Raw genomic sequence first — 23167 nt, 5'->3', positions numbered from 1 at the left:
TACTCTCTAAGAAAGAACAGTCAGACTGTGGCCTCATGTGCCCGCCAAGAGGACAATACAAGGAGCATGAAGGCACTTAATAGGAAGACTCAAGATAAGGCAAGGTTCTGACTACTGCTCACAGTATCTGTAAGGCTCCACGAGGAGACAAAATGAAAAGGCAGAAAAATATGCCTTTGCTAAAAGAGGGTCTTTCTGCTTCAAATTGCAATCCAAGGGGACCAATAGGTATGAAGAGAGGAAACAGGATAAAGAAAGAGAGGGGAATGGTACCCTGGGCAGGAGATAAGACTTCTGGGTAGGGTGGGCATAAGAATGCTGACCCCCAGGACACCCTCAAACACACTTGTTAAGTATTCTCAGCCTGAAAACAGGAAACATCATTCAAGATGTAACTGCAAAGCATCCCCTAGGCAAGGGACAAATTAATGACATACTTCCATCTAACTACTTTTTTCCAACAGCCCTGAGGGAGCAGCTGAGGAGAAAACCGGGAAACCAAAGGTTATGAAGATGGGCCAAATTTCAGACTTGAGAGTATTTCAGGCTTTGGTTCAAACCTGTGGAACCGCCCTAAGTCCAGGAGCAGACTAGCTTTGGGGTGTCATATGGCCACAGACATCCTAAGCCTAGCTGACCACAGGCTGTGACTGCCCAGTTCCTAGCCCCAATTCACACTGCGGCCCACAAGAGGTGGCCTACCTCGGCAAATACCGCCTCCGAAAGGGGTGTCCACCAGGGCCATGGAACACAATCAACAAGAAGCTTGTTGGCACACCGCTGTGTGCCAAGCCACCTTCAGTGAGACAACTGACATAAACAAGACAGCAAGGCCAAAGGCTTCCTGTTGGCAATAGGCTCTCCAGCTCCACCACTGTACACAACTCAGCTTGTCACCGGCTACCCCTAAATCATCAGACCGAGGGGAGCTCCATGTCACCCTGACAAGGATAGCTGGCCACCTCACCAAGGCTCCTGGAACTGCAGCTGGAGGCAGTGAACACTGAAGCAGGAATGAAGGAGCTGCAGAAGTGAAAGCAGCTTTCCTGTTTTTCTCCTTAGCCTCCCCCTCAGGGCAGTGGGAAATAAGCAGCTGGATGGAGGGATGGATGGAGGATGGATGGAGCCAATTTCTTTCCACCCTACTTGAGGATTTGCCCAAGTGAGGACTTTTTTCATGAATCCTTTAACATCTCTGAAAGAGAAATAACTAACACTGCAGCGGATGGTTCTGGTTACAAGTAACACTGAAACACAAAAGGGCAAGCCGCAGCTGTCCAAGCAAGAGCGGATGATGGCAGCTGGAACCAGGACGGGGTCAGTGGACACAGAGAGAAGACACATTCCAGACAAAACGTGGTGACAGAAATGAGGACCTGAGGCTGAACTAGATATGAAGAATGACAACGAGGCTTGTTTTTTGTTGTTTTTGGTTTGGGCAACTGGGTAGATTCAATGAAGTGAGAAAGACTGTAGAGAGCAAGGTTTCCTGGGAAGGGGATCGGTTAAGCTTAGTCTACTCGGCATGTTGTGGGGGAGAAGGATGTCATGTTTCCAAACTCAAATAGTTACAGAGAAAAAACTGCTACCTTATCTCCGCCCGCCCCCAAAAAAACCTGTCTAATTTTGTGAGTGTAGATTATCCTCAGTGTAGCCTAAGTTAAGTCAACATCCCACGCAGGCCTGCTCCTGCACGTGACTATTGATCATCACAAAGCATGTGTTAGTTGCTCATTCATGCCAACTCTTTTCGACCCCATGGACTGTAGCCCGCCAGGCTCCAGGCTACATGTCCGTGGAATTCTCCAGGCAAGAATACTGGAGGGGGTTGCCATTTCCTTCTTCAAGGGATCTCTTCCTGACCCAGGGATTGAACCTGGGTCTCCTGCATTGCAGGCAGATTCTTTACCATCTAAGCCACCAGGGAACGCATCTATTATAGCTGCTTCTGAGAATTTTTCTATCAGCCTATGAAATGATTATCCATTTAGGAGAAAAGAAACTATCTTTTCTCTCCCATTAAATGTGTTTTTAAAGAATAAAACAAATTTCATGTTTTCTTTTAACCTAGAAACAAAAACACAATTAAAAACAAAAATCAAAAAAAGCTTCTTTGGGCTGGCTTGCATCTTGCCTCAAGTGTCGAAATGCTTATGAGAACTCTGGAAACTACAGGACACCATACAGATGTAAAGGCATTACTATTAATCTTATTCATATGTACAAACTCTCATCAAGCAATTCTCAAATCTATGATCTGTAGGTAATATATGTAGAAATACAATATGGTAAAACTTAAGGTTTTTATCCCAAAGCTCTAAGAGAACAAAAAAGCAACAAATTACATATGGTGATGACTTTTTCTACATTTAGAGTCAGCTATCAATATTTCTTTTTTAGGTACCACTAACATTAACAAACAGGCCTTTTTAGAGGTTCAAAATAAATTTATTGATTACAAATATGTGGGGAAAATACCAAATTTACCAAATTATTACAGCTGGTTTATGCAAGTTAGCATTTTTACCCCACTTCAGGGAGGACGTTATTTTACAAAAATAGGTCAGTGATAACCCCAAATGACATTCTAAATAAATGATATGAACCAGCGCTGTTATTCAGAAGCGAGACTCCAGTCTTTCAAAAGACTCTCTATAAAAAAGTAGGTCTAAGGAGGATTAGATTCCTGAATCTGCAAAGAATCATTTGCACTGGAATAGCTTTTTAATATTATGCTAGAACAGGGCTTTTGAGCTTCTGCTTGGTTTTGGATTTTTTGGGAGACTGGGGAACAGGTTCTCAGTATCAGAATGAACATATTCTCTGGGGGGGGAAAATCTATTCAGACTTACAAAGTATGCAATGCATTTTACTCTCTAGAACCCAGGAAGCTTCCTAGTAGTGAAATACACATGACATGGATACATACCCTTAGATGCTATTTCAGCCCTTTAAAATACATTTGGCACAATTACTTTGAATGTCCAGAACATATCTGAAAATAATTACTAGTTGCTCTAAGAAACTCTTTTTGCTTAAGAGTTGATTCTTTTGTTGTTTGTTTTTACCATTTTTAATTGTTGAAAAGCAATATATGCTCAAAGCGGGACGAGAACTGGGGTGGGGAAGGGATGAAACAGTAAAGGAAATACAGTGAAGCAGAGTCTCTCTCTTTCCCGCTCTGATCTGCATCCTCAAGTCCTAGTTCTCCTCCCCAGAGGCCATCTCAATCAATATTTCAACAGGACTCTTCCCGCGATATCTGTACACATACATCATACATTTCCATTTTGTTTATTACTCAAACAGTATGTACAATTTCCACTCTTCTGAATCATGCTTTCCCCCCACTCAATAACAGACCTCGGAGAATATTCCATCTCAGAATATAAAGCACTAGCTTATTCTTTTAAACAGCTATGTATCCCTGGGGATATGCCATAATTTATTTAACTAGTTCTCTATTAATGCAGATTTAAGTTGTTTTTAGTCTTTTATAATTTTAAGCACTGCTGCAACAATTTTGCATATAGGCTTTACATAAATGTGTGAATATAATATCAGTAAGAAAAATACCTAAGGGCAAAACTGTCAGGTCCAAGGGTATATACATTCATAGCATGTGCGCAGTCACTTTAGTCGCATCTGACTCTTTGGGACCCCATGGACTGCATGCAGCCCACCAGGCTCCTCTGTCCATGGGGTTTTCCAGGCAAGAATACTGGAGTGGGTTGCTAAGCCCTCCTCCCCTTGGAGGAGGGATCAAACCCATCTCTCCTGAGTCTCCTGCATCGCAAGTGGATTCTTTACCTCTGAACCACCAGAGAAGCCCCATATACTTTTCTTATCTGATATCAAACTGCCCTTCCTACTCGATTGTACCAATTTATATTCTCAACCACAGTGTAAAACAGTTTCTGCTTTTCCACACCTTTGTCATCATGACATACTGTTAAACTCTAGTCACTGCTGATCTGCTAGACAGAAAGCTGTTTCCCCCTTAGTTTTAATCGGTGTTTTGTTTGGCATGAATAAGACTGCATGTTTTTTTCACGTTTGAAATACATTTTCATTCTTTTCTGTGAATTGTCCACATCCTTTGCCAAATAGGTTATTGGCCTTTTTGTAATTGATTTTGAAAGCTCTTTATATATTAAGCAAGCTAGACTTTCATAACATACAGATTACCAAGTGTTTTTCCTAGCCTGTCGATTTTTATCCATTTTCCATGGAAAAATTTTCTATCCAACTACTAAAGTTTTGCTTGTAACTGTTTTTCAGCTGATTCTTTTGGACTTTAAAAGATAAATCATAACTGCCTGCAAATAGGGATTTTGCTTTCTGATGTCTTTCTCTAGCTGACAGAACTGTGACAGTGCATCCCTGCGTTGGTCCTGATTTTGACAGGAATGCTTCCAAGGTTTCACAATTTAAAATGATGCTGTGATACCACTTGGCTTATGATACTATTTCTCTAAGGAATTTTCTGAATGCATGGAGAATTCAGCAATTCATTCTTAAGTGTAATTTTTCCATATTTATCTGTAGATTCCATAATTTTCTTCAGTAATTAGCTTGAGCACTTACATGATTATTTAAGCATAAGAAATAATAGGAATCCATGACTTTGTATTTACACTGTGCTCCTCTAGGAATAATTCACAACTACTCGTCCAAATATTGAATCCATATCAAGTCCTTGCCTGATAGAAAAAGGCAGGTACCTCCATTACCGACTAGAAAACTGAGTCACAAATGGATGATAATTCCACCACCCTCTTTCTTCACTGCAGCACTTCTGTGAGTTAGAAAGGGAAGTCGGACCTTCTGATTGCCACTCCGGTAGTTAAGCCACAAGGAAGCACCAAGGCCTTTAGAGAATTTAGCGGATGCCCAACAAGAAGAAGAAGAAAGCAAATCAGGCTGCTTGCTGTCTGCAAGCCCCGCTTCACAACATTCCCTTCCAGACTCCCTGCAAGCAACCTTCCAGTTGGACTCAGGAGCCTCAAACATCTGAAACGCATCACCCGGCAGCCAGCATAACAGGTCCGTGTTCTGTGATACATGACGCTGCCAACATTCCTCAGCCAATTAGAATTCCTTTCAGCTGCAATGGAGGTGAACACAGCTGGAATTACAGAGTGGGGCCATCACCAGACGCACTGATTGTACATTATTTAAACCCTGTTTTAAAACAATAAGAGGATTTTTTTCCCCTTTAATCTAGAAATACGGAAACAACATTTCCTTCAGTTTAAGTATCTAAATGGATTCAATTTCATCTATAGACACAACAAGAATTGTAACGTTTTAAAAAGAAGACATGCCTGATCCACAAGGCCATGAGCTTTTTTTTTTTCCTTCATGAGAGAGAGCTCAGCTGCTCTTAACTAGAGTGGCCTTAGGGAGAGCGGGCAGCTAGATGCGGCTGACAACAAGACAATTTAAGTGAGGGGCTTTCTCTCAATAAAATTCATTGACAAAACAAGCCAACTAGTCATTTAGGTTGTTCAGTGACCAAAAAAAAAAAAAAAACCACAACAAACCCACATTATTTTTTACATGCTCTTTTTTTAAAGACATTTAACCACTGAAATGGTTCTGAAGTAACAAAAACATCGGTTTGAGAATCCTAAAAGTTAGGGTTTCTCACCCAGAAAATCAGAGCATGGTATGAACACTCAATTATTTCATCCATCTCAGAAGGTTTTTTGAACTTCCTTTTTGCTCTTAGCACTCAAGAAAATGCACGATTCAGCTATTTTAACTTTTAACCAGTGCCCACAAGCATGTTACAAAACAGCCAGGCCAGTGAACTGGATCAGTGAGCTAATGTTGAAATATTAAGGGTCAGTCTTTGTTTCTTTTTTTAATTCATTAGGAAATACTTCTTCGCAAATGACTCAGTCCCCAGGACCTCCCCCTCACCCAATGTTCCACATTAGAAACGGCCAATGTGACCGAACACAGAAAAGGAAAATTTGGAGAAGAGAAAGAAAAACTGAAGTTCAGACACGACTTTCATGGTTGCAAAAATAGGAGTTCTGAACTGACAAAGAAATAGGCTTGAGGTAAAAAATTGTAGTTTGATAAATCACAACTACAATCAAAATACAGACAGAAATAGGGCATATGGACAGGTTCATTTCTCAAGTCACTTAGGTCGGTCAAAGTTTTGTTTTTTTAATGGATTTGAGGGAAAAGATTTTTCTTAACACAGCATGGATGTAACCAAATCAAAAATAAAATCAATACGAGAACATGTATTTGGCAGAAGGCGATTGCTTTTAAAGTGTAACTGCAGTTTAAGTTTCGAATAAGCATTTGATCTAAGCCCACCACTCATCCTTAGATAATTCAATTCAAAAAAGTGTTTTGACTGTACCTTCATGAACCTGAAACATTGTTAGGTAAACTCAGGTGGAGGGTAAATACTGATGATTTAGTCCCTCATCACAGTTTCGGCTAATTAAAACAAGAGTTCTGCCTGCCTTACATAATTCAGGTTATTTGCTGGTACAAACTGACACAGGCAACGTCTTCAGATTTCTTCATCTTTAAGAAAAACAACTATTTCGAATCACTCAGGTCACCTGTGGTTGATCAATTAAGGTTATTAACAGTTAATAACTACAACTGCTTTTCTCCAAGCTGGATCATCCAGATACCAAAAAAGTCAGCCTTACATTACACATGCTACAACTCTAAAAACAGCTTCTACATCCAAAGGCTATCAAGGAAGGTCTCTTTCCCCTTCTCTACTTGGAATTAGAATTTTTCTCCCTTCCCGGCACACAGTCACGCTCCGAAAGATATAAAAACACGAGGACATTTGAGAGTGTTTCAAGGCATAAAAGCACCAAAAAAAAAAAAGTTTGGGCATTCGTTTTTTTTAACTAACTCGGCTTTCCAGGTGGCGCAGTGGTAAAGACTCAGCCTGCCAATGCAGGAGACTCGGATTCAATCCCTGGGTGGGGAAGATTCCCAGGAGTAGGAAATGGCAACCCACTCCAGTATTCTTGCCTGGAAAATTTCATGGACAGAGGAGCCTGGCGGCCTACAGACCATGGGATCACAAAAAGTCAGACGCAGCTGAGCACACACACCGCACTTTAACTCACCAGCTAACAGTGGAATAAAACTGAATTTGTTTGAAGAGCACTGTGGAACCCTGAGAGCTCAAGATGTCCATTCTTTTACCAAAGTGGCCTAAATAACGTATTTGGGATTCATTTGTGTACCACGTAAGAACAAAGTTCTTGCAAATTCTGCTTGAATTTAAAATAAAAAGTGTTTCCAAAGTATTTGTCAGAGGACTCTAAAATGTCTACAAAAATAAATAAAATGTCTACAAAATAATGCTCCTCAACCAAGATCACTTGATTTTGTACATATTATGCTCCAAGCCTACTGAAACCATTTAAGAATGATATTCCTCTTAAGATATCACAAACACACTCATTAAAATCATATTCTTTTCAACATAAAGACTTACACGTTCTACTACTAATTTAGGCCTGCTTTCCAAAGAAGGCCAACATGCGACCCAATAGTTTTCAAAAACAAAAAGGGTTCCAGAGAAAGGGGGAGGGGTGGGGCGGAAATCATAAATGTACCCATTACACAAAAGTAATGCTTGGCATAAATCAAACAGAGGTGCTGTGTTTTAACATAAACTCTAAATATCAGGACTGAAATTTAACAAAAGTATAAGCAAACAGTAATTTGGAACAGGTAGGCAGTCAAACTGATATATCCTCAAGAAGAAAAAGAAAACTATAACAGAATTGAAATCCTATTTTATATATTAGGAAACGGAGAACTCAGAAAGGTAAATGATTTGTTCCATATCATAGTTAATGGTAGATCTTACCAGAATCAAGTCTTCTAATTCTAAACCCAATGTTCTACTCAACCACCAAAAATAACTGTGTACCGCGAAGTTCTCAATGCTCTTTTATAATCCAATTCTTCGTGCTTTTCATTTTACTGTGCCCTGCGTGGTATTCCCTGACTGGTTAGAATAACCCTCATTCTAAAAGAAAAAATCACTTTTTTCAAATATCAAACAGGGAAATAAATTTTTAAACAAGTAACAAAAGTACACACCTCTTGAAAGATGGCTTCCCAAGTTTCCAGAAGAGATTTTAACCACCCTCTGACAAGCTCAAAGATGGGGCCAGAAACCTACCCTCCCACTTGTTGGCAACAAGGTAGCTCATTCCTACGTAAATTACGTAGATTCCACATAATTTACGTAGTTTCCAGGTAAATTAACGTTCATCAGACAACTGGCATCATGTGCGTCTGCAATCAACACTAAATTCTCAACCTCTCGGCAAGGAAGACCACAGAGTCCCTCAGATCAGGAATAACATCAGCAGGGCGAAAGGGAAAAAGCATTTGGGAAAGAACGTTCATAACTTGATTCTTCAATAGCAAGAACCATCCAAAAGCTCTTTGAAGCATTTCCGCATCTATGACATCTCAATTCCTGAAAACTGTCTTCCCTGGTGGCTCAGCGGTAAACTATTGAGCCCGTGCTAGACAGCGGGGACAGCATCTACTGAGCCCACCCGCGGCAGTTACTGAAGCCCAAGTGCCCTAGAACCCTTCCCACTGGGCTAGAAGAGAAGCCAGGGCGATGAGAAGCCGGCGCACCGCCGCAAACGAAATAAAAACAATAGATTCCTGAGACTAAAAATAATTTGGGAAGAACAAACCCCCACTCCAAGTGGAAAAGGCTCAGGTCCAGACCTGCTAACCTTGATTAATAATATACACCTGACACAAATGTTGTAATTAAAACCTAGTCCTTCTAAAACATTAATCACACTTTTATCCAACTCACAAAATCAGTTACTTCTGCTCTTAACAAGAAACCTGAAACCAATCTCATGTCAATTATAGATTACACTGCAAATGAGAACCAAATGAAAGGTGTCAGTCATTAAAGTTTTACAAGTATTACAAAGCAAAAAACGTGGCTTTTATGTAACCATAAAAATAACATTGTATATATTGCATCTACATAGTGAGAGTTTCCTACCAGCCCTGGAATAAAGAATTGTATCTCTCCAGAAACAAAGATCCCTGGGACATACCTGTTACTGACAAAACCAGGGTCTGGATTTGGGTCCAAATCATTGTGATCTGATTGTGTTATCTAATTATAACCTGATCTGACATCGTTCTACAAAAAAACCACCTCCCTTTCCTTGAAACAAAAAAATGGATCATACAACAACTAAGAACTCTCAGAGGAAATTTTAATTAAAAAAAAATCACTCTCTGTTGTTTTCAGGGATTTCACCAATAATTGAGGGCCATCCCAAATGCTCATTCTCTTTTTTAAAGAATCTGACCAGACTGACTTTGAAGTCATCATCAGACCAGTCACTGAACAGAAAAATCCAGGGGAAAACCCCTAACAGGGATTAGCCCAAACTTTATATTTCCTTTCCAGAGCTGGAAATAATTGCGTTTGGAAAGTCCCCCAGCAGAACCGTATTTGCCACACTACAATCCAGCCTCAGGTGTGAATTTAAACCAGGAGACGGGGCAGCAGTAGTGGGGAGAGCGAGGAAAAGACAGAAGGGGGTGCACACTGGTCCAGGATCTCTGGAGCCCGCCGCACGGCCGGCATACACGACTGGCAGCTACACACACCAGAACCACCACGTTGCAGGCCGAGAACAGAGCTTCGCGCTCACCCTTGAAGGTGGCACTACAGAGCCACCTAGGAGACACGGGCATTTCATTGAAGACTCAATGAGAGTGAATCAAGAAGCCTGCGCTAATGCAGCTCCCAAAGCTTCCAGAGTGTGCGTGTGCGAGCGTGCGTGCGTGCGTGTGTGTGTGTGTGTGCGTGTGTGTGTGTGTTGCGGGGGGCGGGGGTGACGTGGGTGGGACAGGGGTGACGGTAACGCAAAGAACTGAAGCAGCAGCATCCAGAGTAGATAGTGGCCTGGCATGAGAGAGAGGAAGCGGCCCAGACTGAAGAGGTCTGGACCAGAGGGGAAGTGAGGGGACCGGGACCGGCAGAAGCTACGAGACTGGATTGAGGAATTAAAGGCTGAAGGAAAGGGTGGAGGCCGCCAGACAGAGGCAGTGGGCGGGGCTGGGAGATAAGCGAGGGCGGGACAAGGTAGAAAACGGGGGGCGGGATTTGGGGGGGGGGGGAAACCAGTGAGGGGGCGGGGCTCAAAAGGGGCGGGGCGCGGAGGGGAGAAGCTAGGGGGCAAGTGGGGGGTAGGGGGTAAGTGGGGGGTGGGGGGCGGGGGGTAGAGAGAGGAAGAGCAAGGATGCGGGAAGGGGGAGAAACAGGTGGGGGGGTGGTTACCAGGAGGGAGAAGCCAGGGGGCAGGTGGGGGCGGGGGGAGACAGGGAAACGCCAGAGGATGGGAAAACCTGGCGAGAAGAGAGGGGCGGGGCCAAGAGGGGAAAAAGGGGGGGGGCAGGTGAGGGGGGAGGGAAGAAATCGAGGGGACGGAGGGGGACGTAGCGGGTGAGGGGCGGGGGCGGGACCAGGAGGAGAGAAGCAAGGGGCAAGGGGGCGAGGGGAGCGAGGAGGACGGGGTGGGGGGGACGGAAGGGGTCCAGGAGGGGAGAAGTGAGGGGGAGAGGGGAGTGGGGAGGATGAGGGGGAGACGGATGGGGTCCAGGAGGATAACGTGAGCAAGGGAGCGAGGAGGATGGAGGGGGGAGAGAAACGGAGGGGCAAGGAGGAGAGGGGCGCGTGGAGGATGGAGGGGGGGACGGAGGGGGTCCAGGAGGGGAGACGCGAGGGGGCGGGGCCGGGATGGGGGAGCGAAAGGCTCGAGTAGGGGGACGGGAAGGGGAGAGAGAAGGATGGAGGGAGTGAGACCGAGGGAGGCCAGGAGGGGAGACGCGAGGGGGCAGGTCGTGGGGGGAAACAGGGAAGCCAGGGGGCGAGTGGGGGCGAGAAGCGAGGGGGCGGGGCCGGAGGCGGGGGCGGGGCCGTGAGGGAGCTGCGAGGGGCGCCCGCCTAGGGGGGCGAGCCGGTCCCGGGACGGCCGCCGGCGAGGGGGAGGGCCACCTCCCCGGGGCGCCCTGCGGGAAATTCCGGGGCTGCCGGAGGGGCCGTGCGGGCTGCGAGCGGGCGCCGGCGGGGGCCTCCTGCCGGTCGTACCTGTCAGACGGATCTTGATGCTGGAGCCGTTCCTCCGCGTCCCGGGATTCGACATCTCCCGCCAACGATCGGGCAGCCGCGGATCCAGCGCCGCCGCCGCCCCCCGGCCCGGCCCGGCCCGGCCCCGCCGCCGCCGCCTCAAGGTTACGGCTCCGGGCTGGGCGCCGGGGTCCGAGCCGGGACACAAACTCCGCGGCCCAGGCGTCCGGGCGACCGGCAGATGGTCGAGCCGGGGGATCGGCGCTCCACCCGGCGCCCCCGACCCTCGCTCGCTCCCAGCCGAGCCCAGTCCGGAGCCGCCGCCGCTGCCGCCGCCACCACCACCTCAGAGCCGGACGCCCGCCGCCCTCGCCGCTTCCGCCGCCGCCGCCTCCCGGAGCCGCGCGCGCGCCCGCCGCCGTGCCGGCCCGGCCCTGCGCGCGCCCGCGCCGTGCGGCCCCGCGCCTGCGTTTGTGCGTGCGCGCGCCCGCAGGGACGGCGGGGCGGGGCTCGGAGCGCGGCCGCGTCGCCGGCCCAGCCCCCGGGCGCGCGGAGTCCCAAAGCCGGTGGTTGGGGTGTCCCGCACCGGGACGGAAGAGGGGAATCGCAGGCTGCCACTGTGCTCTCCAGAGGCCCTGGGGACCCGACACGACGTGCGGAGCCTCGGCGGCCGGGAGCGAGCGCCGGGCACGCCCCGGGGCGGGAAGGACGGCGAGGCCCGCGTGGGGTCGTTCTCGTTCTCCGCCACATTCTCCCACAGAACCGGTCTGCAGATGCGGACGTTGAGGTTCAGAGAACGGCATCGATTTTCCAGGCCTCTCACTCAAGGCTCCGAGCTCGTGAGAGCTGTTGAAGGGGGGCTTACAGCAAACCGAGGTCTGTGATTACACCAAGCGCTTTGCACGAATAGGCGTGCAATTCCAGTTTATTTACTTTTAGTAAAGAGTCTCTTAAAAAGTGCAATTCAAGGGAGGGACTTCTCAAAGAGACAAAGTCCCCTAGGTGTGTTCTGGGCAACTAGTGCTCTCTCCTGACCCGTAACAAAGTTGCCAGAATCGCGGGAAGTGCCATATATGGGCAAGGTAAATGAGATGCGAGAGGCCGATAAAGAGGTAGATGTTGTCACCATCCAGTAAACAGACGCTTGAGCCAAACAAAAAGGTAGCTTTAAGGCCCGCGTTTCCCTGCCTTCTGCTAACACTTCTCCCAGAGTTTCAGGGTGTAAAGCTCATTATGCTTTCTTCAGCAAACAAACTCCTCTGTTAACCTGTTACAAAGAGGAAATAGGTTGATAGGGAAAACTGGGTTTGTTTATCAGACTTGTTTTTGACCAACTACCTGATTCTCTGGATGCCTTCTTTGGTTTGTGTCTTAAGGAAACCCTTGCAGCCGTCCCCTGCAGCCGGGGACCTTCCTTGGGGTCACAGTCTTCATCACAGAACCCTCTTCCTAGAGCCCCTTGACATGCCCGCCTGCCCTTGTTGAGCTCAAGACTCCGGAGCTGGATTCAAGGCTGCCTCTCCCAGCCTCCATCGGCGACTTAAAAGTTTTGACAGACCGAGATCATTTCTGTGGCCCCTTGCAGCTCAGACTTTGAGTGAGTCTAGTGAAATATCCAAGAATACAAGCTATGTTGAAGCAACAGAGCAGTGGATCCAGTATCCAGCTCTGTTTCTCTTTGAGACGATTGTCACCGAGTCCCTGGATCCAAATAAATCCATTTAGAGTCTGCAATGCCTCAAGGTATCCCCATTCTACTTTCAATCCAGTCAGTATTTCTCCCTTCACTCGGTTCCCATATTCGAGGAGCCTCTTCTCTGTAAACTACACTAAACGTCTTCCTTTCTCTGCTTACCTGAGTGCTGGACCCTGTTCTTACGCCAGCTGTTTCTGACCTAAAAACCTTTCATTTCTTAACCTCATTGTTTTCTTACTTTCCTGGATGTCCAGGCCTTTTCTTAGTTGTTTCCTCAATTCCTAAGTCAGAAGGCTAATTCTGGAGGTTACTGAATTGCATTTTATTTACTCATTAGCAAGTAATACATGACTATAGAGACAAGAAACATAAATAAGTCAGAGCTACAGCACTTGCAAGGCTCTGCTGAATGGCTGAAACAGACAAGACACAGTGTCAGAGGCTAGAACATAGATCACAGGACCACTCTGCCTCAGAGGACAGAGATGGGGGAGAGCTCAGAAGAGTCACAGAAGATCTTGATCTAGGGATTTAGAGGCAAACTGAAGTCTTTTGGGCCAAGTAGTGGGGAAGGGCACTGTAGACAGAGGGAACAGCTTGTGCAAAGTGAATGCATTTTCTAGCGCAGGGTTCAGTGGCAGTGCAGTCACATAGCTGCTGAATCTTCTCTCCTTACACCAACTCGATTAAAAGTTGATAAAGATGATAGAAAGATGTTTGCCCACTTAAAAATCATCACCCACAATTTTGTGCTGAGGCTGTAGGCCAGCCTTATATCAAACTTAAGATGTACCTTGAAGGACTTCCCCACCTGTGGTCCAGTGGTTAAGACTTCATGTTTCCAATGCAGGGGACATGGGTTTGATCCTTGGTTGGGGAACTAAGATCCTGCATGCTGAGTGGCAAAAAAAAAAAAAAAAAAACATCTCACTACACAAATATCCTCAATGTGTTCAATGTACTTCTCAGCTCCAAATTAAACCTTAAAAAAAAAAAAAGTACCCTGATACCCAATCTCTGATAAAAAATACTCATAAAATTCCAGAAATTTCCCAAAAGCAGAACTTGAATTTGCCCTCTGTACCAGCAGCTATTTACATAGCATCTACATCTAGAGATGATTTCAAGTCTATAGGAATGTTGCTGCTGCTGCTGCTAAGTCGCTTCAGTCGTGTCCTACTCTGTGTGACCCCATAGACGGCAGCCCACCAGGCTCCGCTGTCCCTGGGATTTTCCAGGCAAGAGTACTGGAGTGGGGTGCCATTGCCTTCTCCGGTAGGAATGTCAGGTAGCTAGAATAGGGAAACAGGTTCCAAGATGGCAGTCAGAGGAAGTGGTAAGAAGCATGCAGAGACCAGACAAAGGAAAGGAAGGAGCCTGAGAAAAGGAAAACCACACCTGCGGGTGAGAACCTTTTGGGGAAAATATGCCTGACACACCCCTTTCCCTGATGGGCCTTGAGCATACACCCTATCTGCATTCTCTTTCCTGATTGGTCTTCTGTGCAAACCCCATTTTACATGGGGGAATAGCAAACTGAGCCCCAGGAACCTCCAAAGTATGACCTCCAAAAAGTATAAAAAGGGAAGCCAAAACAGGTTGAGGTCACTCCTACCAGGGCTGGTCTGCTCTAACATCTCAAGTGTGTACTGCATGCCACTTGCTTAATAAATCCTGCCTGCTTGAGCTGTCCTGGTCTGTCCTTTCAATTCTTTGCTACAAGACAAGAACAGAGGGCAAAAAACTGACCCAACAGGAAGATAGCTTAGGTTATATGCAAATACTATGCCATCTTATAAGGGACTTGAGCATCCAAAAATTTTGGTATCTTCAGCAGGTCCTGGACCAGTTCACCATGGATAGGAAAGGATGTCTACTCTCTCCTAAAGCCATCTTGACAAATAGACAGGAAATGCCAAACAATTCTGCTGAGACAGAGACGAAGTTCAGTGAGTTTCTTTGAGTATCCTCTTTGCGATGACTTTACAGAAAGCAGTCTTGATCCAGCTTTCTGTGCAGGATTTGGCAACTGATTTTATTGCCCCCAGATGTATCACTTCCCTGACTCAGTGTTATTGGGCATTTGAAAGGTTTTCCAGTGGAAGAAAAAAAATTTCTTTAGATCTGACTACAGTAGTTCTTCTTTTTTGAGTCCCAAACTCTTTGAGAATCTGATAGCAACAATGGAGACTTTCACCAGAAAAATTGATCTGTGCAAGTACACACCGAATTTTGCATCCAATTTCCATGGGTTCATGAACACCTGAAACCAATTTATGGTTCCTGTAAGGTCCCATAACTCCTAATCTAAAGGCAACGATCAAACGGACAGCATTGGGAATATCCCATATGTATGTGTTCAAGAGGACTTCCCTGGTGGCTCCGTGGTAAAGAATCTGCCTGCCCTCATGCAGGAGATGCAGGTTTGATGCTTGGGTTGGAAAGATCCCCTGGAGGAGGAAACGTCAGCCTGTTCCAGTATCCTTGCCTGGGAAATTCAATGGACAGAAGAGCCTGGCAGGTCACATTCCATGTGGTCGCAAAGAGTCAGACACGACTTAGTGGCTAAACAACAACAACAAAATTAGTAAATGTAAAATGCATGTGCTTGTCTTTGCTTTGAAGCCAGCAAGTTCTATGGCCCTAGGGAAATCTGTTTGGAATATCATGCAGGGAATCCTTGGTGGGAGTTGACAGCTCTAAAACATGCCTCTTGAGAAGACACGTCTAGACCTGAGCTGGTGCCTCTGAGACCAGTGGCTACATCAAACTAACCTTTCCAGTCTTTTGTAGATCTAGGATCCTTTTACTTTCACCTAAACATCAAGTTTTAAAAAATAATTGTGAGACTTCCCTGGTGGTCCAGTGGTTAAGATTCCACCTGCCAAGGCAGGAAACACTGGGTCAATCCCTGGTCCGGGAAGATTCCTCATGCCGCAGGGCAACTAATCCCATGTGCCACAACCACTGAAGCCTGTATGCCCTAGAGCCTGTGCTCTGCAATAAGAGAAGCCACTACAATGAGAAGCACATGGCAACTAGAGAGAAGCCCGCTCACAGCAACAAAGACCCAGCACAACCAATAAATAAATAAAAATTTAAAAAACAATTGTGATTAATTAGCACATTCATCTATTCTTTTATGCCCAGAAGGCTTTAGGATCTTTCTCTAAATTACAACCTAAACTTGATGCAAATCTTAGTATGTTATTATCATTGGTAAGGTTTTTTACTTGTTTTTTCTTATTGAAATTTTTATTGAGATAATGTTTTTAAACATGAAGTTGTAAAAAATACAGAGAGCTTCTAGATACTTTGCAAGTTTCCCCTAATGGTAACCTTTTGCAAAACTGTAGTATAATATCACAACCAGGGTGTTGACTTTGATACAGTCCAATCACGTTCATATTTTCCCAGTTTTACTTACACTGGTGTGTGTGTGTGCATGCTAAGTTCTATACAGTTTTAACATATGGTAGGTTCAAGTATCCATCACCATGGTCAAAACACTGAACACTTCCAATGCCACATGGATCCCCCATGTTGCCCTTTTATACCCACACCTTTTGTCCCACTCTCAACACCTGGCAACCACTAATCTGACCGCCATTTTAAATGTTGTTCATTTTAAAATGTTACAAAAATGGAATCATATAGAATGTAATCCTTGGGGATAGATTTTTTTTTTTCATGCAGCATCATTCCCTGGAGAGTCATCCAAGTGGTTACAAGTATCAATAGTTCTTTCTTTTATACTACTAAGTAGTGTTCCACAGGATGGATGTATCACAGTTTGTCTAACCAGTCACCCTTTGAAGGGCACCTGGACTAACTCCAATTTTTGGTTACTTCAAATAAACTACTATGAGCATTTGTGTACAGGTATTGATGTCAACAGAACTTTTCATTTCTCTGGGATAAGCTACCCTAGAGTATAATTGCCGAGTCATAAGGAAAGGACATGTTTAGTTTTATAAAAAGAAACGGCCAAACTTTTCCAGAGTGGTTATAACGCTTCACTTACCTACAAGCAAGGCTCCTCAGCATTCTTGCCAGCATTTCGTATTGCTATTTTTCCTTTCAGCCATCCTGATAGGTGTGTGGTCACTGTGTTTTATGGCTGTGGAATTATTTGAGATATAGATTATTTCTTCAAATAGATGCAGCCAAGTAATTAGGGGAAATCCCAGAAAAATAACTCTAAAGTCTTTAAGGATCATAGCTGAACCCCACAGTTTGTGTTCAGAAACAAGTAAGGTCATGAGTGAAAATGAGAAAATAATTGAACTGCTATTATTCATTTAAAAATGTAATTTTGTTTAGAGAGTAGCTCCCACTTAAATTAGCAGTGTTCTAAGCAATTAAATTGATTATCCAAATAAAAGTAAGACGCTGTGAAGAACATAGGCTTGATTTTAAAGTATCTTTGATATTAATTTTTCATTTAAATGCTTTATTCTCTGCAATCACCCTCTGTGTTTTTCCAGTCCTTTAACTTTATTGAGGTTTTCAATGGCTAAGTCAAAGATCTGTCTTAGTAAATGTTACATTGCACTTGAAAATATGTGGGCTATTTTAAAATATCTTTTGATATTGTTACCTATCATAATTCCACAGTGATAAGAGAACAGACTCAGTATGATTTTAATATCTTTAGACCATAACATTTTTGCACTTTATTTTATGTCCCTGGATATGTTCCATGTATCGTGGTTTATAGTCTATGGGAACTTGAATAGAATTTGTATCCTGCTGTTGTGTAAAAGGGCTTCCCTGGGCTCAGACGGTAAAGCGTCTGCCTGCAATGCGGGAGACTTGGGTTCAGTCCCTGGGTCAGGAAGATCCCTTGGAGTAGGAAATGGCAACCCACTCCAGTACTCTTGCCTGGAAAATTTCATGGATGGAAGAGCCTGGTAGGCTACAGTCCATGAGGTCACAAAGAGTCAGACACAACTGAGCAACTTCACTCTGTGTGTGTGTTGTGTAAAAATTGTATAAATCTTAATTATGTTGAAATGGTTCATAGTGCTTTTCAGGTCTACTATATCCTTCTACTTTTCTATTCATTCTATTAATTTATGAGAGTCTGATATTGAAACTCCAACTAAAAATCTTAATTTATCTACTTAAATAATTGTATATATAGTGGAACCATATGTAATTTTGTTCTGTATTTTCCAAGTTTCCTGTAAATGTGTTATCCTACTTTCACAATTTAAAAAGTAAAAAAGAAAGAAAAAAAATTCAGAATGATTTTATTATTAGTAAACAAAAGATGTCTAAAGTTCTAGTCTATTACTCTTTACAGATTCCATGATTTCTTTGGCCCAGAAAAATAAGATTAGAAATTCTCTAAATTTGTTATATCTCATCTACAATATATAGGCAATAACCAGGGAAATCAACAAACCAAAGGAAATCTCAAGTAAGACCCCGAATCACTTGCCTGTTGCCTAAAAATTTTTGCTAGTCTTACAGCAAGCTCGGAGGAGGTGCTTCTATATTCTAAGATAATGGTTCTCAAAAGTGTGGTCACCAGCGCAGCAGTGACACCTGGGGACTGTTAGGGATGCAAATTCTTGGCTGGTCGACCCAAGGAGTTCAAACAAGGTGCTCCCTGACAACCCAGAGGGGTGAGATGGAGTGGGAAGTGGGAGGGAGGGTCAAGAGGAGAGGACATACGTATACCTGTGAATGATTCACGTTGCTGTGTGGCAGAAGCTAGCACAATATTGTTAAGCAACTATCCTCCAATTAAAAATAAATTTTTACAAAAACATTTTTTAGAATAAGAAAAAATAAGAAAGGCAAATTCTCCAGCATGCCCTGGCCTACTACAGAGGTGAGCACAACAGTCTGGCTTTGAACAAGCCGTCCAGGTGATTCTGATGCAAGCTCAGGTTTGAGAACCCCTGTGAAAGGCATCCAGTTGCTTTTCTAATGTCTCAACTAAAGGAAGACAGCAAGGAAGTGCAAAGATCCACAACAAAGTTATGTTGGCCAGAATGTCCAAATCAACGCTAGGTAACCTAAGCAAAAATGAGATCTGTTAGAAAAACTTCAAGGGGTTATAAAATCCTTGCTAGCTTTTAAAATAAACCATGGACTGTGATCAACACATCTGATCAGCAAAGGAGCAGATTCTTCAATCAGAAACTGTGGCCAGGATGCCACCCCTGCTCCGCTAGGAATTAACACCGTCTGTCCTTACACGTCAGGATTATAAACTCTAATAGAGTCACAGATGTAGAAAACAAACATGTTTAGCAGGGGGAAAGAGGAGGAGGGATACACTGTGAGATGGGATTGACATACATACACACTACTACATATAAAATAGATAACTAATAAGGACTCCCTGTATAGCATAGGGACCTCTCCTCGGTTGTCTGTAATGGCCTATATGGGAAAAATAATCTGAAAAAGACTGAATATATGTATATGTTTAACTGATTCATTTTGCTGTACGCCTGAAACTAACACAACACTGTAAATAAACTGTACTCCAATAAAAAAACACTTTTTTAAGATTATAAGTTCTAGGAGTTGCCAATTTGTTGCATTGATAAGCCCCCTGTTTTCACTGTCTGGGGACAGTGAGAAGGACAAATAAAGCCCCTTTTACCTGCATAGAGAGAACTGGGGTGCTGACTCCTGCCTAAACCACACACAGTAGGTGCTTTCTCCCTAAGAGGACAGAACTGAACAGCCCCTATAAGAAGCTAATACCTGTCTCAGAAACACGATGGGGGAAAGAGAGCCTCAAATTAACACTCCCTATCATTTGATTTAAACAGATACCAATAATTTAAATTAGAGTTTCGTTTTTTACTCCCCAAGCACACACTGATTCATAGGACGATGGAGACAGCTTAACAGGAAGAAAGGAAGTCTGTGATTTAAAACAAACTGGAAAATTCATGAATCACACACCCTTGCACTAATTATCAAAGAAGAGCTGGAGCAAGTGCCCGTCTGCAGAGAATATTAACCACAGTTTCTGATGGCAAGGAAGTGACCTTCCCCAGTCCTACAGATACCCTGGACCGGTCACCAAATCATTGTTGTATGTCTTCTGCACTGTGTTGAAATCAAACTCAGCAAGAGATGGGGTAGGGGTCTAATCCTGCCGTGATTGGGCAAAAATAGAAACAAGTGCAGATGAATGTGACAGGGACTCCCCTAGTGACGAGAAAGGGGGGTGGGAGTGGCGCCTCATTATTTAAAGGCACTAATATAAACAAGTTAATTTGGGGTTCTGGCTTGTGTGAGGGAGGGATGCTACATAATTACTAGCTTCTATTTCTGCTTGGTGAACTTGATAAAGATTTTCAAGGATCACTATTTCAGATCCAGGTTCACCCCTTTCTGGTGCCTGCTGCAGCACTAAAATATGCTGAAAACCGAAACTTGGTCCATCTCTCTGACCCTCAAGCCTACATCACCCCCTACCTGCACAGGACCTCCCTGGATGAATGAGGTCGGGCCCACAGAATAGTTGCTAAGACTTTGATTTCTCCTATCCCTTGAACTATATTCTAAAAACACAGTCGGTGGCCCAGATGGTAAAGAATTCACCGGCAATGTGGAAGACCTGGGTTCAATCCCTGGTTTGGGAAGATCCCCTGGAGGAGGACAAGGCAACCCACTCCAGTATTCTTACCTAGAGAATCCCACGGACAGAGGAGCCTGGCGGGCTACCGTCCATAGGGTCTCAAAGAGCCGGACACAAATGTGAGACTGAATATGCCTGTTCTATATAATAATTTAAGCAAACATTTATTAAGAACCTCAGTGTACCAGGTTCTTGTGCTGATGTGCATGAATTTCTTTTTTTTTTTGCTGTTAAAAACATTTTTATCCTGAAAGATGACATGCTTACGGAAAAGTGAAACTCCTATGTCATCATCACTAGGTGAAGAAATAGAACCCTGCCAGGCCCAGGGAGACATCTGAATTCACCTTCCTGATCCCAATCCCTCCCAGGGCCCCTCCCCAGGTAACCACTCTCCTGACTCTTGGGGTAAGCATTTCCTCTTGGGGTAAAGCATTTCCTGCTTTTATGCACAGTTAGATCCATTAAGGATGAACCCAGCTTTCTTTTGCCTCTTTTTGACCTTTCTAAAAATGGAACCATCCAATTTTTGGCATCTTTTTTTATTATCATCATGTTTTTGAGATTCACCTATATTTTTGTTATGGCTGCAGTTCCTGTATCTTTATTGTCTGTACAGTATTCTACTGTAGGACCATATTTCAAATTATCCATTTATGGCCATTTGGATTGTTCTAATTGGGGGATAATATGAACATTATGTGTTAAATTGCATTTTGACTAATATGACTATTACATTAAATTGTGGTGCAGTGCATGAGCGCTCAGTTCAGCTCTTTGCAACCCCATGGACTGTAGCCCACCAGGCTCCTCTCTCCATGGGATTCTCCAGGCAAGAATACTGGAGTGGGTTGCCATTTCCGCCTCCAGGGGATCTTCCCAACCCAGGGATCGAACCTGTGTCTCCTGTGGATTCTTTACCACTGAGCCACCTGGGAAGCACTTCCTGATTAATAATAGGTATTGCTTTGGCTGTTAGGAATTCCTTAAGTGATGTGTGTATTCAAGGTTTGGGGGGCGTGAAGGGCCTGAAGGGTGTCCATTTTTCTTTGGGATTTTTTTCTTGCTTACTGATTTATTTGCATCCTTTATGTTATTTGGATATAAGTTTTCTGTTGGCTTTCTTCTTTCCAATATTTTTGTTGAGGCAAAATACACATAAAATGTACCATCTTCACCCCTTTTAAGTATAAAGTTACAATGTTGTGTTACGTCATCATGCTCTGTCTCTGGAGCTCTTTTCATCTTGTAAAACTGAAACTGTATCCTTTAAACAATAACAGCCTCATTTCCTCCCTTTCCCTCATCCCTGGCAGCCACCCTTCTACTTTCTGTCTCTGCAAATTTGACTGTTCTAATTACCTCATGTAAGTGGAATCACACAATATTTGTCTTTTTGTATTTAGCCGATTTCACTTAATGTCTTCAAGATGGAGAACAGTATGGATGTTCTGTAAAAAACTAAAAATAGAGCTACCATATGATCCTGCATTCCAACTCCTGGGCATCAATCTGAGAAAACCATAATTCAAAAAGATACATGGGGGGGCTTCTTTGGCTGTCCAGTGGTTAAGACTCTGTGCTTCAAATGCAAGGGGCGTGGGTTCAATCCTTGGGCAGGAACTAAGATCCCACGTGCAGTGAAACCAAAAAAATAAACACTTTCTAAAAATAAAAAGAAAGAAAAGATACATGTACCCCAATGTTCGCAGCAGCACTATTTACAGCAGCCAAGACATGGAAGAAGCCAAAACGTCTATTCACAGATGAATGAATAAAAAAGATGTGGTGCTGCAATCTGAAACTAACAAAACACTGTAAATCAACTATACATCAACTTAAGAAAATAAAAACACACAGAAAAGACTCATCTTCACTGTAGAATGTGTCAGAATTTCCTTCCTTTTTAAGGCTGAATCATATTCCATGGTATGGATGGACCACACTTTGCTTATTCATCTGTCCATGGACACTTGGGTTGTCTCCACCTTTTAGATACCATGAATAATGCCACTATGAATATGGGTGTACAAATATCACTTAAAGATCCTTGTTTTAATTCTTTGGGGTAGATGCCCGGAAGTGCTGAGTCATATTCTAGTCTATTTTTAATTGTTAAGGAACCACCAAACCATTTTCTGTAACAGCTGCACCATCTTCCATTCCCACCAACAGTGCATGAGGGTTTCAGTTTCACTGCATCCTGGCCATCACTTGTTATTTTCTGGGTTACTGTCATCCTAGTGGGTGTGAAGTGGTATCTCATTGTGGTTTCAATTTGTATTTCCCTGGTAATTCATAACATTTAGCATCTTTTTCTGTGCTTGTTGACCATTCATATTGCTTCTTCGGAGAAATGTCTATTCAAGTCCTTTGCCCAGTTTTGAATCAGGTTGTTTGGCAAGCAACTTTAAAAGATCGATTAGGTATGGTCCTTCATTTTGTCTAGTACTGGAGACCCATCATATAAGCAAATCATTCAAACCATATATAAATGAGATGGAAGAGACAAACTGAATGCTCCCCTTTCTCGAGGACACCAGTATGCTGTGGGTGTCTGTGGACAAAGGACCACGTCAGTCGCTTCACCTGGATGCATGTGAAGGGTGACTTGCTTGCTGAGTGTTTTCACCTTGTTACCTTAAGCCGCAAGTTTCTAAAGAGGCTCAAAAATTGTCAGCAATTAATTCAGGAGCCTCATTCATTTAAATATACTTGGGAGGTA

At 43.9% G+C, this 23167-nt stretch overlaps 1 protein-coding gene across 5 annotated transcripts in view; it reads right to left on the bottom strand.

Moving 5' to 3' along the window:
• The window catches only part of SMURF1 (SMAD specific E3 ubiquitin protein ligase 1), an 89176-nt gene extending 77636 nt beyond the window's left edge, over positions 1-11540 (bottom strand). For 3 of the 5 annotated variants that reach the window (XM_070460386.1, XM_070460387.1, XM_070460388.1), the window contains exon 1: positions 11153-11540. In XM_070460386.1, coding sequence (XP_070316487.1) covers positions 11153-11207 — 55 coding nt within the window. In that variant the 5' untranslated portion in view covers positions 11208-11540. The remainder of the gene's footprint in view (positions 1-11152) is intronic. The other 2 variants (XM_070460389.1, XM_070460390.1) reach the window with 1 other exon arrangement.
• Positions 11541-23167: the final 11627 nt, after the last annotated feature.

Source organism: Odocoileus virginianus, chromosome 33, assembly GCF_023699985.2.
Source record: "Odocoileus virginianus isolate 20LAN1187 ecotype Illinois chromosome 33, Ovbor_1.2, whole genome shotgun sequence".
Classification (NCBI taxonomy): domain Eukaryota; kingdom Metazoa; phylum Chordata; class Mammalia; order Artiodactyla; family Cervidae; genus Odocoileus; species Odocoileus virginianus.
Note: the sequence above shows the minus strand (reverse complement) of the source record. Positions and strands in the feature narration are given on the sequence as shown.